Source organism: Oryctolagus cuniculus, chromosome 9 (assembly GCF_051225735.1).
Source record: "Oryctolagus cuniculus isolate XC-2025 breed Fujian yellow rabbit chromosome 9, ASM5122573v1, whole genome shotgun sequence".
Lineage (NCBI taxonomy): Eukaryota > Metazoa > Chordata > Mammalia > Lagomorpha > Leporidae > Oryctolagus > Oryctolagus cuniculus.
Window position 1 is genome coordinate 109,736,515 of NC_142875.1, and position 19,956 is coordinate 109,756,470.

Below are 19,956 nucleotides of genomic sequence, written 5' to 3' on the forward strand. Positions count from 1 at the left end.
TGTTGAGAGGGGCAGTTCATGTGGGGTTCACTGGCTGAGTTGGGTGGGGAACCTTAAACACAAAGAGAAAATGAACCTATTCAACTTCTCTCTTCCATGGAAAACAGAGATTGTTGGACTGAAACAGGTAGTGCACCCACTGGCACAAGGGAATTGAAGCCCATGATGAGTGAACTGATCGTAAAAGCGAATCTAAGTTGTTCTAAGTAACTTCAGTCTCTTGGCTCAGACATGTCTTCCCAGAGTAGAGAAGTCGTGGGAGTAGAAGATGATCTCCTGCCAGTGACCCATAAGGGAGTGGGAAATGGAAAAGGAACTAAAAGAAAGAACATGAGCCGTTGTGTGCTTCATATCGGGAATAAGAAGGGGAGGGAGAGATGTATGTACAGACTAAAAGAGCTAACCTGCTGGAACTTCTAGATGAAATTCAGAACAGATTTTCAAACGTACTGGTGACGAGCACTTAGGAAAGAGTTATCCCTTTGTAGCCAACTACCTGCTCCTTCTCTTCAATGAGGTTGCTCTAAGTTTTCTGGTTCCTGTATTTCTGGATATCAGAGAGGCATTTCATTGACTTCTGATGGAGCTTTTTCAGATGAACTTCACAAATGTAGTCCAATACCAGAGCACAAACAGCTCTTCCCAAAAAGAGCAATCAGTTATTCAGTGTCCCTGTGGAGTGAAGTGGCTGTCAGCAGTGCTCCCATCTCAACCCTATTTGGTCAGCACTTTGTGAGTGACCTGTTGAGGTGAAAAATGCTTATCAAAGCTGGAGATGACACGAAAGTCCAGAGTGTAGATGATGTCGGAAATAGATCCAACTCTAGAAAGACTGCAGCATCCCAAAATGATGGTCACAAACAACAAGATGGGGCGGGTGTTGTGGCGTAGCCAGTTAAGCCACTGCTTCTGACACCTGCATCCCATATCAGTGCTGGTTCAAGTCCCAGCTGCTCTGCTTCCTGCTAATGCATCCTAGAGAGCAGCAGATGATGGCTCAAATGCTTGGTTCCCATGTGGGAGACCTGCACAGAGTTCCTGGCTCCTGGCTTCAACCCAACCCCATGCTGACTATTGCAGGCATTCGGTGAGTGAACCAGCAGATGAAAGATCTCACACTCTCTCTCTGTCACTCTTGCTTTTCAAATAAATGATAATAGACATTTATTAAATAACAGAAATGAAATCTAATATTGATTAACAAAGATTATTACTGTTACTTCCAAGCACTATCTATATACAGGACAGAATGAAATTATGCAAATGAGCATGGTAATAACAATAGTAGAGGGCTGGCGCCATGGCTCACTTGGTTAATCCTCTACCTGCAGCACCGGCATCCCATATGGTCGCCGGGTTCTAGTCCCAGTTGCTCCTCTTCCAGTCCAGCTCTCTGCTGTGACCCAGGAAGGCAGTGGAGGATGGCCCAAGTGCTTGGGCCCTGCACCCGCATGGGAGACCAGGAGGAAGCACCTGGCTCCTGGCTTTGGATCCATACAGCGCCGGGCCATAGCGGCCATTTGGGGGGTGAACCAACAAAAGGAGGACCTTTACCTCTATCTCTTTCTCTCAGTGTCTATAACTCTGCCTGTTAAATAAATTAAAAAAAAATAGGAAAACAATAGCCAATATTTATCAAATATTTGCTCTGTGCCAGATACTGGTCTATGCGTTTCATATCATCATCATTTATAAATTTTATTCTAGTTTCATGTCATCTGAAAACTTGATAAACACATCATCTGCGATTCAGTACTACTTTACAGGTTGAAAGTCGTCCTCATTTTTCAGTTGAGGCAAGAAAGACAGAAAGGGTGAATAACTTGTACAAAATCACCCTGCTGGTGGTTCGGGCCTGCATGTTTAACCACTGTGCAGTTTCTTTTTTCTTGTTTTAAATTAAACCACACATTTAATTGGTGTGCTGCCAAAATGCCAAATCAACTTATACAGACAGGCAAATGGTTAATAACGTAGACCTTAGGCCAGACCACCTGGATTCAAATGTTGGCGTTCCATTTCCTGACTGTGTGCCTTTGACTGAGTCGCTGAAGTACTCTGTGCTCCAGTTTGCTCCTCTGTTAATGAGAATAGGGGTCATTCCTATCTTACAAGAATGGGGATTAAATGCGTTACATGGGCAAAGCATTTAGAATGATGCCTGCCTGGTTTGCAGTGCTTTCGATGCCATTATTTTCAGGGTACTTGTGAAGCAGCTGTTGGAAGTTGAGTCAGTGGAGCCAATGATTGTGGCTGCACGACTTCCATTTCTGGGTCCTGTAGTTTCCTTGTCTGTAAAACTAGAATAATAATCACTGTAGTGATTCAGTGTAAGTGGCCAGCAATTGGTAGCTGCTGTTGTCATTAGAACTATATTGTCCAGAGGAAGGAAGATGCTGGTCCTATTCCTGGTGCTGTGTTTGGGAATGGGTGCCAAACAGGATCTCCGGAGGAGGCAGCAGGTTGGTGAGGGCCTACAAAGGACAATGCAGGGATTATGTTTGGACCAATTTGGGACACGTAATCTGAAGGCAAGATGACGAAGCAAGGAAGTAATAACTGTCCCCACTATGTCAACGGTCATGAAATGGTGTCATTGAAGCAAGCCAGGCGATCACGTGAGATGTTGGAAAGAGGGCTCACGGCTCAGTTCTCAACTTTTCTGCAATTCAGTCTCCTGGTTGGTAAAGTGGGGTGGGGTTTACATGGTATGAATCTGGAGCAGATTCCTCTTGATACAGAAAGCTTGAGATAAGGGGTATTTTTGGTGAATGGACACTTTCTCAGTTCTTGAGCTCAGCATTGCTCAAACCAATGTTGTCTGATGACTCTGAACCCTCTGGCTTCCCGTCCAGTAAACCAAATACAGAATCCAACTGACTTTGCTGGGTTTTTATGAGAATTACTTGTGGTATAATACATGGGAAAGTACTTCATCAATTCCAAAGTGCTGCACAGATGCCAACTTAAGTTTATTATTCGTGTAGCTGGATTATACCTTTCCCAAGAGTTGGAATATAATGAAGGACTCTCACGCACTTATCCGTCCCTGTTGATACAGAAGAGCCTGCAGGACATGGATGGGGAACACTTGGCCCACAAGATGTATAAGTCCTGTGAAATCGTTGGGTCTGGCTCTGCCAAGGCAACTGCAGGTGGAACTCGAAGTTCAATAAATCGATAGCAGGGTAATTTTTAAGTTGGTAATTCTGTGTGGCCCACAGATGATGTTGTAAATACCCAGATGACCCTTGGCAGAGGAAAGCTTCTCCACCCCTCCTCTAGGAAATTACAAAATCTCAGGGCCATGGTCATGAGCGTGGAGTAATTCTGTAGAAAAACGTCCTGGCTATTTGTATTCGTGGGCTTTTAAGATCCAAATTAAATAGAAGCATATTGACTATATACAACCCTGAAGGGAATAGAAATCGCATATTCTGCACCCTCATTTTGCAGATGAAGTCACTGAGCCAAAAAGAAGCTGAACAGCCGACCCTGAATCACATGTTAATTAGTGGCAGGTCCGGGAATAAAATCCATCCTCCAGAATCCCAGCACGCTTTGCATCATCAGTTTAAGCATTACTCGGAAAGTCTGAAATGAGTGTGAGGGTGTCCTGATGAATGTGGCCCCTTACACGTAGAACTGAAGAAAATGTAAGGGCTGGAGCATGCCATTGGAGAGTATGATACCACACACTTGACCAGCTTGGGGAAAAAAATGCAGTGGAATTCCTAGTAACTGTCATAATCATAGCGGTTCCTCTGTATAAAATTCTCAAAGATTCTCTGAAATTAATTGGTATTAAAAAGGCTGATCCTATTAAATGGCTGTCACGAGGTTAGGTCTTCAAAGGGCTCACAGAAAATTGTAAAAAAGCTATGCATGGATTTCACATTTTATGTAACAAAATAAACACCTTTGAATTCTGTTTTCATATAAACTTTTTGAAGTATACCCTCATAAATGCAAAATTCTCCCTCTCTTTTTACTTGTTCCTAATAATTACTAAACCTGTATTCATCAGCGTTGCTGAGTTAAAGTTGAAAGACTTCACTACAAAACAATTTAGATATGTTCCTCCCTCTCTCACCTTCCCTGTGCACCTGCTGTGCCATTAGCAGCTCTGAGCCATGTAGAGTGTCTGGTCCAAGCCTCAGTGAGCCTCTGAACAAGTAGTCCCTGAAAGTAGTGCTTTATTCCTGGATGCTCTAAAAGCAGAGTCCCACCTACACCTCCCTCCTCTTCCCATTTATAAATCTATTTCTCCTGGGATCTACAGATTTTTTTTTTTCTGTATTTTTAGCCTGTGGGTAACTTGAAAAAGCTTCCAAGGATCTAAATCTTGATTGGGGAGGAGTCAATTCACCCAGCCTTTTTTGAATCCCTAATAGATGTTGAAAACCAGCCTCAGTTCTGAATCTGGATAGGAGATGCATGGGTAAGCAGGGACACAGGCTCTGGAAGAAGGTTTCAGTGTCATATGCTCTTGTTACTAGGTTCGTGCAACCTTATGCAAATCCCTTAGGTGTGCTAGGCCTCAGTTTCCTAATCTGAACTCCTGTTCCGTAGGTATGTGTGTGAGCAAGCAACTAAATGCACTGATGTGTATGAAGTGCTCAGAACAGTGCCAGGCACATAGAGGTTCTTAAAAAGTGATTATTGAGTAAATTAAATTGTTCTGACTAGATCAGAGTTGCCTCAGGGTACAAGGTTCTTCCTTTCAGATGCTGGAACACAGAAGGCCTTAGGGTCCTTAGATTGTAGAGAAAGGGGCTTCCTTTTCCTCCATTAGAATTGCAAAGCACATCCTACACCATGACCTTTATTCCATTGAATTAAAAAGGAAATAGCAGTGGGACTTGACTTTGAACACCTAAGTATATCAGCCTCTTTCCAGCTCAGTGAACTGTCCCCTTTCTCCGCTTATGCTAATGGAGGAGCAGTGACTGATCAATTTATTAAGAGGCCTAGAGCAGGTGGCCTGCTCCACCAGGCTCCCGTTTATCACCTTGCTGGGCTGCCGCAGTATTCCCTGTAACTTGCTGGGTTCCTTTTGTACAGGCGCACAGAGCATTGGCGAAGGTTCCTGGTGAGGGGGTTTCCAGGCCGTGGCCCCGGTTGCTTCAGGGGTTGGGCTGTGGGAGAGATTAATGGGAAGTGAAAAGAGAAACTGTCGGTTCTTAACCGGCAGAGCTGTTTGGAGTCTGTGACTCTTCTTGTATTTAGGGAAAAGATTACTCATGAGTATTTTCTTCCATAGAATATAAAGAGCCTTAAATTACTACTTGCGGCCCCCGCCCGCTTCTCACCCGCCTCCCTCCGTTTCAGTGTGTCCTCTGCACAAACTTCAGCATTTTACTCTCAGTTCCCCTCCCCAGCAGGATTCGGTTCTGTATTTGTTTGACGTCCGCACCTCCCAGCAGCTCCCCATACTTTTTCCTGTTTCCCACTGAACGTCTTCTGCTCCTGAGTCCTCTCCCCACCAGGTGCTTTCCTGGGCCAGTCCTGCCTGGAACCTTGCTTTTGCCTCCTGTGGCTAACTCCTCACATGCCTCCCTGATGACACATCCCCTCCATCTCCCCATTCTAAGGGGACGCCATGGAAGGAAGTCAGGTTTTCACAGTTCAGAAGCCGGGCTGCCGTTCACTGCCGCTGCCACCTGACTGAGGTTTGGAATATGCACCATCAAGGTCAATGGGGAGAGCCGGGCACCTCCTGCCTCCGTGGACCATGTGGAATCAGCACAGGTTTCTGCCCCCACCAAGAGTCCAAAACAAAACCCTGAAGCCTGTAGAGGCTGAAGATCATAGAGCAGTCACATACTACAACCTGTTTGTCTATAATGCAGTATCTTTGATGTGAAAAAAAATTATCACACAACTTAAAAACCAAGGAAAAACTCCTAAATACTCATCTGTAATTATCCCAGCACCCAGTCATTCTTTCTTGGTGTACTACAAGATGCACTAGTTTTGAGGGGACTTCCACAGGGTTAGAGCAGGCCAACAACCGTTCTTTAAAACTGTGTTTGGAAGACAGAGCCAGCGTCTGTGCCCAGAAGCCATGGATGTTCTCCAGGGGATCGGAGCCATTTGATCCCCACTTCTGCAGAAAGAAAGGCTGCCCGTCCAGCAGGCCAGAGACAGATCTTTGTCGTGCCTGGTTTTGGGTAAAACGTGATTCTTTCTAGAACTCCGTGAAGGATACTTCGGTAACACATTCATGGAGTCTCCTTAGCAAGCTTACGGGCTTAACTGATACTCGGGCCAAAGCTGCTCTAAGTAAATAGTGATTCCATTGCCGACCTTGTGAACTATTGGTTTTCCCCATGTGATTTTACAGAAGGAAGCTCTTCGTCGACCCAGCAGTTCTCAAAGTTTTCATCTCAGAACTCCTTTTGGTCCTTAAACATTATTGAAGACTCCAGGGCCTTTTGCTCATGTGTGTTATGTCTGCACTCATTTATCATGTTACAGATTAAATCTGAAACTTTAAGAAGAAGCCAGCTGTGTGTTAATATAAATATGCACTTAAAATATTTTCCCCCCAAAAAATTCAATGGCTAGAATAACATTGTTATGCATTTTTATAAGGCTCCTTGATGTCTTGTTTAGTGGAAGATGGTTAGATTCTCATATCTGTTGTTGTAATCTGTTGCAATCTCACTTGTCATGTAGCCTCTAGAAAATTCCATCGTACACCCATGTAAGAATGGGAGTGAAAAATGCAAATAATATCTTACTGTTATGAAAAGTTTTTACTTCATAAAGACTCTGCAAAGGTCTTGGGAACCCTCAGCAGATCCCAGGATCGCACACTGGGGATCACCGTTCTAACCACTTGAATGATACATCAAAGAGCGCCTATCAGCTTCTGCCCCAGACTTCCCCTCCAAAAGCACAAGTACCAGCCCCACCAGGAAGTTCTAACATCAGCAAGTAGAATGAAAAGGCAAAAGGTCTGTTAGCCTTACCTTGCCCTCTCCTTCCCAGAGCTGGCCTGCTGGTTTCCCAGAGGCAGAGTGCATTGCTTTTCCTGGAAGAAGTTTCAGGGAACACTTCATTATCTGGCAGCTCTGGGAGGTCAAGGCCAGCTCTGGAGCATTCTCATTTCCAAAGGATGCTGGGCTGCAGTCAGATCAGCTCTGATTCTCAGATCCAGAGCTCACTGAAACAGTTCATGATTCTGAGCCTTCTCAGGTTTCTCAAGCCCCCTCCTAGAAATCCTGGAATAAAAAGGGGCAGGGCTCTAAGACCCACCATCCCTTAAACACTCATTTTGCCTCTAGGTAAAAAGTGAATCTGGTAGCACACTTCAGCTTCTATGAAGCTGGGGTTTTGACCTGGGACTTAGCGTTGAACCTAAAGTCTCCTGAGACACAGAGACTCAATTTTGTTAACTATTCAGAGATGTTCCCCTTTATTCCAGCTGTCTAACTGACAAAGCATTCCTCCCAACCCCCTCTCTTTCTCTCCAACAGGCTTGCAGCCGGTTTACTGGAGCAGGGATGATGTAGCCCAGTGGCTCAAGTGGGCTGAAAATGAGTTTTCCTTAAGGCCAATTGACAGCAACACGTTTGAAATGAACGGCAAAGCTCTCCTGCTGCTGACCAAAGAGGACTTTCGCTATCGATCTCCTCATTCAGGTGAGAATCTGGACCCTGGATGTGCGCTCAGCTTGCAAAATCTGTTAAGTGGTTGGTCTTTTCGGCCACACATCCTGCCCTCGAAATCTCCATGGTAGGTCAGCCCAGGTCCAAGGACAAGGGCAGCTTAGTAGGAGATGTATGTTGCTGATGTAGCCAGTTTGAAGGGAGAAGAATTTCCAGATCAAGAAGAGGAGCCCTTTATGGATAGTAAAGGGAATCTACCTATGACCCACTGATATTGGAACTTAAGGGATCCAGTTGTGCCACCAAATAAAGATGAAAATGGCATTCTGGATCCTTTGCCTTGCCCCTGACCCGTTAAAAGAGATGCCTGAGGGTGAGTGTGGGTCATGGAAGGGGAATGAGCATTGCTAGGGGAGGAAGAAAGTAGAAAGGACAGATGTGGAGATAAGGATTGGAAAACATGGAGCTCCCAGGAGCCAGGGCAGGCTGAGTAATAGACTCCGGGCTTTCAGGGATTTCCTTGGGAAGTACTGACTTTTGGAAGTCGTGCACCTGGTAGCTTGGAGGGATCCTGGGAAGTACAAGTGGAACTTTTTTGAGGCTCATGTAATTGGGAAGATCTGTCAAAACAAGGGCCACTGAGACCACACTGGGAGACTGAATTCAGAAACGAGCATTTGTTCCTACAAAGCCTATTGCTGCCCTGATGAGCCTTCAGATCTGCAGCTCCATGTCATTGCTTCATGGTGGGGATACTTAGAAGATGGTCACAGGGCAGACTTTGGTCTCAGGTTTGTGCCTCTCAAGGTGATAGTTATGGAGGTGCCAAAAGGCCCTTGTCCTGTGGAGTCTCATGAAGACCCTTTGAGGTCACTTGCTTGGGAGAGCCTCTTTCTCCCTTGGCAGGTGCCAGAGGCATGATCCCTCCCAGTGTTCCACCCTTGCCTCCTCCTGGAGGCCCACCGGAGTGAATATACTAACCATCGTGAGGCAAGGAGGCCGTGGCAGGATGAGATAAGGCGTTGGAACAGCATCTCCCCGGCTTTTCCCAATTGCAGCAGACCGTTGATATGAAGAAATGCTAAAGAGGAAGTTACCCCCAGGGCACACATGTTACTGAAACTTGAAAGTTCCTATCTCTGAAAACAGGTGATCTTAAGGTCTTTATAAGAGGACACAAAACAGACACAAAACAGACCTGAAACATTTTGTCTCCAATCATGAATTCTTTCAGTAATCTCAGAATCAGAAAACTATAAACAACCATATAAGTAGATGAAACTATTTTAAATACTTCCCTTTTCTGTTCCAGTGGAAACTCAGTGATATTATACTCAAAAAGACAAAGTTATAGATCTAGAAGAAAACAAACAAACAAAAAAACCCTCTCCTGTTCCAGTGAAACCATTCATGTTGAGCAAAGGAAAACTCATTGTTGTGTTTGGACTTGATTTGACTTAGACCCTGGGCGAGCTTTCCCCCTAAGGCTTTGTAAATTCGCATTGTATCTCAGGTGCTCCTTTTCATGGCTGTTTTTTTTTCTCCTCCTTGCTTACCTTTCAACTTTACTTATGAAACTAGGTTCTCTGTGCTCAAAGCTAGGAACAGAGAAGTGTGAAAGCCACTTTGTCAGGTCTTCACAGGGTGGACCGTGCAGAAAAGAACTTTGTTCTCAAGGAATCTGCCAAGTAATTAGAGAGCAGGATTGCCTTGACCCTGAAGGCTGAAGAAAGCCTGAGAAGGGTGAACAGAGTGGGGTGGGTCTCACAGGAGCAGGGATGGCCTTGGTGAGTCCAATTAAGCAGACTCCTTTCTGGGAGGTCATTGCAACAGCATCTGGATAACAAGGGAGCCCACATACGGAGTAGAAGCAGCAGGAGGCAGGAAGGCCAACTCAGGCAGATGCACTGTCCAGACATCCAGACGCAAGGTGCTGTGGACCTCAGGAAGGTGGTGGCCATAGGAATTCATTGCATAAGGGTTCACTGAGCAGCTGCATGCCAGAGGTGCAGCAGCACATGCGGTCTGAAGAGCTTAGGGCAAAGAGAAGCCATGTCTAAAGCTGGATTGTCAAACCAAGCTCAAGGGTATAGTCATGGAGCTGGACTTGGAAGACATTGAAGGATGAATGAGAGGGAGATGTGGAAGGATGGAAAATGGTAGGTGTAGGCCAGTTAGTATGGAAGAGGAGCTCAGGACTATATCCTCCATCTGAAATACTGCTTGTCATTCCTCAGCACGCCCTGCCCTCGTATTTCAAATTGTGCCAACTTTCTTCTAGAAAACTTACTGAACTCCCTTCTCTGCTTCCCTAATTCCACCTTCCCTTCATCTCCTTACCCTCTGACAGGGTCAGGTGCTGTTTTTGTCCCTCTGTCAAGGCCACATACACACAGACACACACACACACACATGCACACACACACAGTGTTCTATGGGATTCTTTTCTGTTCTGTATTCCACCCGATCCCACCTTCCCCAGAGTAGGAAGCTCATTGTGGGGAGGGACTGTGTCCTGTAAACAGCCCTATCTCCCAAAGGAACACAGGGCAGAGCATCCAGTTGGTGCTCAATAACAATTGGTTGAATCATGACCAGATCAAGAATCCCTTGAAAGCTCAGGTAAAGACATTTGGATTTTATTTTTGCAGGTAATGGAACATACTGGAAAGTTTGGATTGGGAGGCTATAAGTGGAGCTCTCTCTTTGGAATATGTGTTTGCCATCAGAGCCTAGAATGCATTCATTACATTCTAGGTCACTAACAGCAGGAAACCTGTTAGAGCACTGTTGCTACAATCCTAAAGAGAGACAGTGACATCTAGAACTGGGCCCACGAGACCAAAATAATAGTCCTCCCAGGATTTGGAAATAATGGGAAAGGTTCATGTGAGGGCAGGCAAGTTCCAGGACTCTCAGAGAGACCTGTCCTGTTACTCAGTAGGAGCCTGGCCAGAGCTGGAAGTACTAGATATGAACGTCATCCCCGTTACATGGATATTGAGGGGCAGAAATAAAGATGAAGGTATGACGTGGGTAATCCAGTTAGTGCACCAACCAGAAATCCGGGGACAGAATTCCAAGCCAGTAGGACCACAAGAAAACATACCACAAAACACAAAACAGGAGAGTGTTTCCAGAGAGTTCAGAGGACAGATTTAAAAAGGAAAGGAGAAGGCCCTTCCCAGTCTGTGCTGTGGCCGCCCAGCAGGTGTTGAAGGTAGTAGGAGCCACTGGTGTTCTTAGAGGCAAGGTTTAGATTGAAAATATTTTTTTTATTTCTCAGGTGTAACACTTGCCACCGTCTCTTCTGCTCTCACGGTTTGGTGCAGAGGCCTGGGTTCTATATCTGGCTGGTCACCAATCACATCACTTTGTCTGGCCTTACTTCCCTCATCCATAAAATGGGGTTTTCACCATGTGGATCTTCGGGTTCCTTAACTGTTCAGTGGCTTGGCCCAACTTCTACACAGATACAGCGTTAAACCTGGTGAACAGGACGGCCTCCCGCCAGCCTCCTTTGGCCTGCGCATCTTGCAAAACTTAGGCTTCGCCGATTGTTCTCCTCTTGCTTTTCCTTTCATCTTTTTTTTTTTTTTTCCCTGCATAAGGAAAATCAGCAGAAACTTCTCAATAGTCATGGCCGTACTAGAATAAAACAGAAGTATCTGGCTGTCCCATCACCATGAGAGAATGTTTGTATCTTCCATCTGGCCTTATCCGAAGGTTCCCTCCCTGTGTATAGAAATAACATCCCTAACACAACTCATCTCCAGCAGAGAGAGGAGAGAGCCAGACTCCATCAGTTATAATTAGGCAAAATGTCAATATGCCCTAGGTTCTAATACAATAGCCTCTCTGAACGCAGAGGCTTTGACCAGTTTTACAGACTTCACTCCTCCTGCCCACTCCCAGGAAGAGTCCTCATTTTCCATTCACTAGAAAACTGTGGTTTATATAGCTGGAGGGTCTCTAAACTGACCTCAAGGTTGAAGATAGATGAGGTATTTTTCTTAATAGTGTACCAGTTGGAGGATACAGCTCAATAATAAATTTATGTCATTTGCATAGCTAAAGAATAAATGTAAGGGGATTCCAGTTTTATAAGTAATCTTTCCTCATCCTGAAGCTACTAGACAGTGACCATATTGAATGGTTCTGGGGTAACTAAATTCAGAGAAGTATTTGATTACTAGGCTACTTTGAGACTCTGAGAAAGCACATTAATAAGAAGGAATAAGGTCAGGCATTGTGGCGCAGTGGGTTAAGCTGCTACTTGGGATGCCTCCATTCCATACTGGAGTGCCTGGGAGGGAATCCTACCTCCACTTCTGATCCAGCTTCCTGCTCATGCACACCCTGAGTGACAATACGTGACAGCTCAAGGCCTGGGGTCCCCACCATCCACATGGGAGACCCAGATTGAATTCCTGTTGCCTGACTTCAGCCTGGCCTAGCCCTGGCTGTTGTAGGTATTTGAGGAGTGAACCACAGAATGAACATGCCCCCACCCCCCGGGGTGGGGGCGGTGACTCTGCCTTTCAAATAAATAGATAAACTTTAAAATAAGGAGGGAAAAAAAAGGAACAGACAAGTTAGCATTTCTGTTACCTCGTTGGAGTTATCTAGTACATGGCTACATGGCATTCAGGTAAAATGGATTTATATGCCCATTATTTTCTATGAACAAAATAATCTGTTATTTTAATTTAATTCATTCTACACTCTCTGTCAGTGCTGAATAAGCAACAGAAATATGTTCTCAGAGTTGCTTCAATTCAGCAAGAACATATTGGGATTTACTAATTATATGGGGATTGAGTATACTAAAATATGCAGTCCTTTGACAGTACAAGAGTGCGATTTGGAAAAGTCTCTTCCCTTTCCAGGATCCCAGAACCTTCATCTTAGGAAATATGCTTTGCTCGTAGTCTTCAAATACAGTAAAATTTCCTCTCAAAGTGAAACTGAAAATACAGGTCTGTATCTACAGACGCTTTCTTGGCCCCGTTTGCCTGCTGGTTTCTGGGAGGCAGTGGTTGGTGGTTTGCTGGACTGGCTGTCGGCTGTTTGAGGCTGCAGTCCAAGGAGCTGAGGAGGGTCCCAGGGCAGGAGTTATAGCCCTGCCGCGTGGGGCTTGCAGCAGACGGGACCTCAGACTGAAGACCCGGAGTGGCTGCTGCCGTCTTCCTGTGCCTTTGACCAAGTCAAAAAGTGTGCGCCACGCATCAGAGACCTGGAGGAGTCACCTAGGAGAAAGGCATTTAATTTTTTAAATCTCATCGTATGTATGAAATTATGATGGTGACAGATCCTTCTGTCACATTAGGCGATGCTGTATTAGTACAGTCAAACTACGTAGCACTTCCTTTAATAAACACGTGCTAATTTCACAGCATTTCTATTTCCCTAAAAATATACTATTTTGTTTACTATCTGTGTCCATCGAAGAGTAATTAGTTTTCTAAGTAATTCTGTTTTTTTTAAATTTATAAATAATTTTATTTTGGTGCAAGAATTTTTGAAATCCATGAATTATTTTTTCATAATATACATTTTTAAAATTTTCAAATTTTATTGTTTAAACATTTTATCGAAATACACTATAAATAGCAAGAAATACACACATGTGTACAGATCATTGAGGATTTTTTGTTTTTGTCCTCCGAGCATACTCATAACCAACATGCAAATTTTTTTTAACTTTTTTACAGGCAGAGTGGACAGTGAGAGAGAGAGACAGATAGAAAGGTCTTCCTTTGTCTGTTGGTTCACCCCTCAATGGCTGCTGTGGCTGTCACACCACACTAATCCAAAGGCAGGAGCCAGGTGCTTCTCCTGGTCTCCCTTGGGGTGCAGGGCCCAAGCACTTGGGCCATCCTCCACTGCACTCCTGGGCCACAGCAGAGAGCTGGCCTGGAAGAGGGGCAACCAGGACAGAATCCGGCGCCCTGACCGGGACTAGAACCTGGGGTGCTGGCGCCGCAGGCAGAGGATTAGCCTATTGAGCCGCGGCGCCAGCCCCAACATGCAAATTAAGCACAACACATTACTAGTACTCCAAGAGCCTTCCCTATTCCCCGCTCCATTTTTTTTTTTTCCCTTAAGGTGGGGAAAGGAGAGTATGTTGTCATTTACTTTGTGTGGCTCAATGAAGCAGTATTTGTAACTAAATACCAAGTGATAGGACTTCCACACGCTTTTTATACTCTATATATTAACTTCCACAAATAAGAGAAAATACACGGTATTTGTCTTTCTGGGTCTGGCTTATTTCACTTAGCGTAATGATTGGCATTCTGAAGTATAACATCCACATTTTCCCACAATCTGCCCCCTTTTTCTCGGGGTGTTGGTGTCTAAGACATAATTATTAAGCTAAATTTCAAATTTTCGTTCCTAAGTAAAATGACTAGTGTATTTTTATGCTTAGAGGGTATTCTGGACTCAATAAAAAGGGGTCTGCAATTCAATCAGCCTCCAAGGATGGATGGGGTGGAGTGCTTAGAAGCCAAGATGGAGCGGAGCTGGAAAACCGGACAGTCCCATTGCAGGAATGGCCTGCTGGGGCCACCAGTGGGCTCCCCCTTGGGCTGTACTGCACAGGTGTTGTCACTGAGTGGATGATGAAACTGAAAGGACGCAAGCCCCGGCTTTCATGCCGAACCCCACAGGCAGGAAGGACCTGGCACAGAGTTTCCTGACAAATCTGAAGAGTATCCCTCCCACACCACGCATGCTTTGGGTTTTTTTTTTTTTGGTTTTGTTTTGTTTTTAAAGAATTAGAAGGAAACTAAAGTCTCTGAATAAAAATGAAAGAACAGTTTGCAAATTTATTTAGATAATCTACATGTGAGACTATGCACATAGCAGGTCATTACCTGAAAATGCAAATTTTAAAAATGTTAAGGTTCTGCTTTAAACCTACACTTGAGAAATTAGAAGGGGGTGGAGCCCCATGGGAGAGGCTGTGGATGACACTAAGCATGGGGCTCGTGCCTTCTGGAACAAGAAATGTGTAATAAGAACTTTAATCATACCCTTTCACGGATAATTCCATTCCTAACAGTCTCACAAGGAAATAATCCAGCAGTGAGTGGGGGAAAAAGATGCCCTTAGCGATTCTATTTATAATAATACAAACTGGAAATTCCCCAACCACCCCCAGCATGAGGCCAACGAAACAAACTCTTGGGGGGAAGAAATATAATGGAAGGCAGTGTCGCTTTACAACCATTCATTCAGTCACACCTTTATTGTTTTTTCAGTAGAGTGTCCTTGCAGGGTCATGTTCAGGATTTTAAATGTTAAAGACAGGTGGGTACCATTCAAGATTCTGTAAGGACAGGATTGGCATGACAAGGTGCAGAGGCGAGAGAGGGAGGTGGGGCCATTTGTATGGCAGGTGTGTAGGAGCAGTGGTGGTGACTTGAGCTATGACAGGGCCATCAGTGGGAAGGGAACGATTTGAGTATCATTGAGAAGGCAGAGTGTGCAGGTCTTGGTGACCCATTAGGTATCTGTTAGAGGAGAGGGAGGGGAGAGTTAAGGGTTGCTCCCAGGTCTCTGGCCGCCTGACACCTGAGCGTCCACTCAGCGAGGGCACACACTCTGGCTGGGAAAGACTTTTAGACACATTAAATGTGTGATGCCTGTGTCACATCCCACAGGAAGAACCTAGCAGGACTCTGAGTGTGGTTCTGGAGTGCAAACGTATGTCTGTGTCTGGCTAGAGTGATTTTAGCCTAAACTAGCTGGTGAGGTCATGGGTACCCGTGAATGACCCCAGCTTCCTATTGAAGGTCTGAAGACGGAGGAAGAGCAGAGAGGTGGAAAGAAAACTGGGAAAAGCAGGAGTCCGTGCACCCTGGAGCGTTTGGGGGCAGGGGGGCGATTCCTAGGGCTGAATGTTGCCAGGGGGTCGGGTAGTTCCCCTAGTACCGGCCATTGCCCTTTGGGTTAGGCAGCAGGGGCGGTGGGGAGGTGGCCTCAGGGAGAGCAGTTTGCAGAAGGGGTGGTGTGGAAGCCAGGATGGAGGGTGAGGAAGGAGAGATGACAGAGTTGGACAGCTTCTCAGGGAAGTTTGGCTGTGATGGATGGAGACAGGCAGGAGCAGGGCCCTGAAGCGAAGATGAGAACAAGGTGTGTGTTCATGCACGTGCACACAAACGTGTGCAGGAGCAGGGTAGACTTGAACCTAGGGGCGTGCCAAAGAGAAGAAGCCTGCAGAAAGAGGTTGAATGGTGAGAGATGCCTGTAAACTGGAAATGACGGTATCCACCAATGTCAGATGGGGTGGGGGAGGGTCCCATACATATGAATAAGACTTTGTGAACCTTCTACTTTGCCTCAGTGCTTTTGTATTGGAAGCACATGCAAAGAAAATCCGTGCTGCTTTTTGGAGACCAGTCTGTTCATTATCATACTTACAGGCGACACTATCTATTGAGTGTATCATGGTAGACATCGGAGGGGTGCTTTGTACGTATCGGCTCTTTATCCTCATAACAGCCCTACCAAGTCTGTGGCATTATGCTTATTTTATATAAAAGAATACTGAACTAAGTCTTGAATTAAGACTCAAAGACAAGAAGTACTTTGCCTGAGGGAGTGCAGCTGACAAATACAAGAACCAGATTTCGAACTTGAGACTTCCCTGCTCCAGAACCGAAGATTTTTCCTCTAAAAGGACCTTCAATCAACCAAAACTCCCAGATAGCCCTCCCTGTTCTTGGTCTTCAGACCCTGTGAGGTCAATAAGGCAATAATGCAGCAGTATTGCTTACTCTCCCTACAGTCTGTTTGAAACAAGGAGAATTTAGGCACCAGAGTAGGTGCCTGGCTTCCCACATCAAGATCACCAATACAGAACTGCATGTGTGTCTTGTGTGTGTGCACGTGTATGTGTGTGTACATGCGTGCACCAGGAGGATATCTGTATTTTAGTGGCTGCAGCTTTTAATTTGGAGGCTACAAATATTCCTAAGACTCCTCTCAGGAGCTATGCAAGTGAAGGACCCTGAAGCTCCCTTGCTGTATAGCAAATCCACCTTTGCATATGCGTTGTACATTTGAACTCTGCATATGTGCATGAAGATACTGGGTCTATCATCCCTTGACCAATAGGTCTTGCTTAGTATAATAGAAGCCTCAATTACTATTAGTTATTCCTTTCCTGGGAAGACAAGGGAGATGTGTCAAGAATCAGACAGGCTATGTCTGTACTTTCTGAAAAGTGCCTCTTAACTTTAAGCCAGTGGTCACTAGCTAAGCTAGGTACCCAGTGTTCATGCTATTTATTTTCAATAGGCAAATAGATAGCACTTACTTTGAAATATCCCCTTTATATCAAAGATCCTTTTGTTCATGGTATTTTTAGATGTGATCTGCTGCAGGTAGGGATATTTGAGGAATGCATCAAGAGAACAGGCTGATGTTGGACTAAGGGACCATCTTCATTTATTTAGAAACCTGTTGTAGACAAGATACACATCCCGTGCTACTCCAGATCACAGAATTAAGGACCAAGGAACAGGGATTGCAGGGGAAAGCCAGGTTCCGGCTCAGCAGAAGAAAGTGGTTTGCTTATGTCGTGGCAGGCTGCCCATCACAGGAAGCACTCAATGACTGCTTGGTGGGGGATGGGGAGCTGGGGTTGGAGTCCAAGAATCCACTTGGTCTAGGATTCCAAGCTATTATGGGCACACGCTAGCAGTCATGCACATACTGGGCATGTACAGTATGTTGGTTCCCCAGCCCTCCCCGGCTCCTCCCCCATGCCCCTCCCCAGTCCTCACCTTGGGAGTGATACATCTATCCACACAGCACATTCCCCAGCCACGCCTCTGGTTGCTGAGGAAATGTGTTCATGAATGGACTGATCCAGCTGTGGCCACACTCTAGGGTCTTAGAGTTCAGATTTTACTTGGCCTAGCACCTGGGGCCGTGGATCCTGGCTGTCCACTCATTAGCTGTCCCTCATGGGTGGCACTTAGGAAAGTTATCGCACCAGGACTCATGGTGGACTTAGGGTTGAAGGTAGAAAACGAAGACTCCCCCTGGACTTTCCCTCCACTGCCTTCCCCTGTACACTCAGAGAGACCCTTCCTCTGCCTGGCCCACTTTGCAGCGCCCAGATGAGGCTAAAGTGAGCAGCAAAGCAGGCCTGGGAAACATGGCAGGGCACATGGCGGCTCCAGGGACGGCCCAGCCTCCCAGCAGAGGCGTCCTGAGAGAGGGAGAGTGGTCTCAGCTGACCTTCCTGGGCCTCTCTGGAGCCATGACCCTGGCCTTCCTCCTCTGTTCTCCGAATGTAGACCCTGAGAAGGTCTACAAATCTGTCGTGAAGCACTGCTGTAGCAACAGTAGTAATAATCGTGCTGAGTGGTCGTGACAGCAACAGCCAGCTTTTGGTTGACACGGTAATGACCCTATTACATGAGTCAACCTACATCAAATCCTCACAAAAATCCTACAGAATAGATGCCATTAACAGTGCCGTTTTATAGACGAGGAAACTGAGGCCTAGCAGAGTTCAGGGACTTCCCTGAGAATGCACCAGTCTGACTCCAGTGTATAGACTGTCTGTCTGTCTGTCTGTCTACCTACCTACCTACCTACCTACCTATCTATCTGACAGGCAGAGAGAAAGAGAGATCTCCTGGAACATACAGGGCTGGGCAAGACCAAAACTAGCAGCCAAGAATTCCATTCATGTCTCCCATGCAGTGGGCAGGGTCCCAACTATTTGAGCCATCCCATGCTGCCTCCCAGGGTATGCATTAGCAGGAACTGGACATTGGCAGCAAAGCCAGGACTCAAACCCAGTCTCTCCAATATGAGATGCAAGCGACCCAAGTGGCATCTTAACTGCTGCACCAACCACTCACCCTGGAGGGTGCAGACTCTAGGGCAGTGCTATTGCCTCCATTGCCCTATGTATGAAGAGGAATGCAAACACAGAAAACAGCGTGGTTACCACACTCCCAGGAGCTTCTCCAGCTCCAGAAACAGTCTCTCAGCAGGGCCAGGGAGCAGCCTGCAGCCTGCTGTGTAGATATGCCTTGGCACTTCCCTTTCTTACCCTCCCAGCTGTGTCTGACATAGGTGTTACTGCACGCATTTTGCATAGAGGCCCAGGGACTTGCTCAAGGTCACTGCCTCTGCCATCTGTGTGTGCCCCTCACTGCCATGCCAGAGTGAGCAAAGTTGAACACCCTCACAGACACTAAATTTGTATTTCCTGGCCTCCCCATCCAAAACGGATACACTAATTACTGACCATTTTTTTTAGGAATAGTAATCATCAGGAACACATTTTTAAGTGTTTTCGCCTTCTATTCTGCATACTACTGAAATAAAACATTGATCAAACCCACAGGATGAAGCCCAGTGAGTGTGAGGCTCTGGAAATTAGGAAAAGTTCAGGAAGACATTGCACTAAGCCAAAAAACCCAAAGTGTTGATTTGGGGCTTATTTTTATATGAGATTAAAATATGAATCATTAAAATAGGACGGTATTTCGGGCTCCACATCCCCGTCTTATCAAAGACATCACCATGACTACTAGGTTGGGAGTCCATAAGTTCCAAAACTCCTTCCTGCCCTGAGATGCAGTCATGTACCGTGTTTCTATCTGGTACCCAGCGTTTCCAGGCGTCCAGCTCAGAGCACCTCTGCACTTCCTTGCCCATCTCCATTCAATGAAATTCCCAGGAGACACACTGTCTTCAGCTCTTTGATGTCTGTTGGCTCCTTTCGTCATTAACAGCAAGCAAGGACAGTAAGACCGCCCAAAATGCAAAGGTAGAGGGAGGGACGACGTCGAAGTGAAGATGCACAGTCCCTCAGGAATTGCTTAGACTAGGGTATCCGTGGAACTTACTTTGGTACGGTTGATGCAATGGGGCTTTACGAAAGGAGAGAAATTAATAATGGCACATTTCTCGGGTTCATGCTGAGTTTGAAAGAAAAAATAATATGACAATATCTACAGCCCAAAATATGCAGTTAAGTTGTTAATTAAAGCCTCTAAGAATGGCTAAAATAAGCAATAAAGGCCCATTGTTTGGTACAATTGTTGACTGCATATCTGTGTGGGGGGACAGTCAGAGGCCTGTGATATTTTAGTAATGCACCCCTAATGGATTTTGAGGCACCCACCTGCGTGTGGAACTTGGATCTAAGCCAGAGGTTTGGGACCATACTGCGACAGTTGTTTTACTCATTAACTCCAGGGTGGACACCTCAATACCAAAGATACCAGAACAGAGGGCCTCAGCTCAGAGAAGCCCCCACCATCCCCTGCGAGGGTGACATCTCAAGATGATTTCTAGGAAT

At 45.7% G+C, this 19,956-nt stretch overlaps 1 protein-coding gene across 8 annotated transcripts in view; it reads left to right on the forward strand.

Annotated features, from left to right (window-relative positions):
• The window catches only part of ETV6 (ETS variant transcription factor 6), a 270,828-nt gene that overhangs the window by 208,834 nt on the left and 42,038 nt on the right, over positions 1-19,956 (forward strand). For all 8 annotated transcript variants that reach the window (XM_070049388.2, XM_008259620.5, XM_051850775.3 and 5 more), the window contains one exon: positions 7,485-7,649. In XM_070049388.2, coding sequence (XP_069905489.2) covers positions 7,485-7,649 — 165 coding nt within the window. Of the gene's footprint in view, positions 1-7,484; positions 7,650-19,956 lie in introns of those variants that run through there.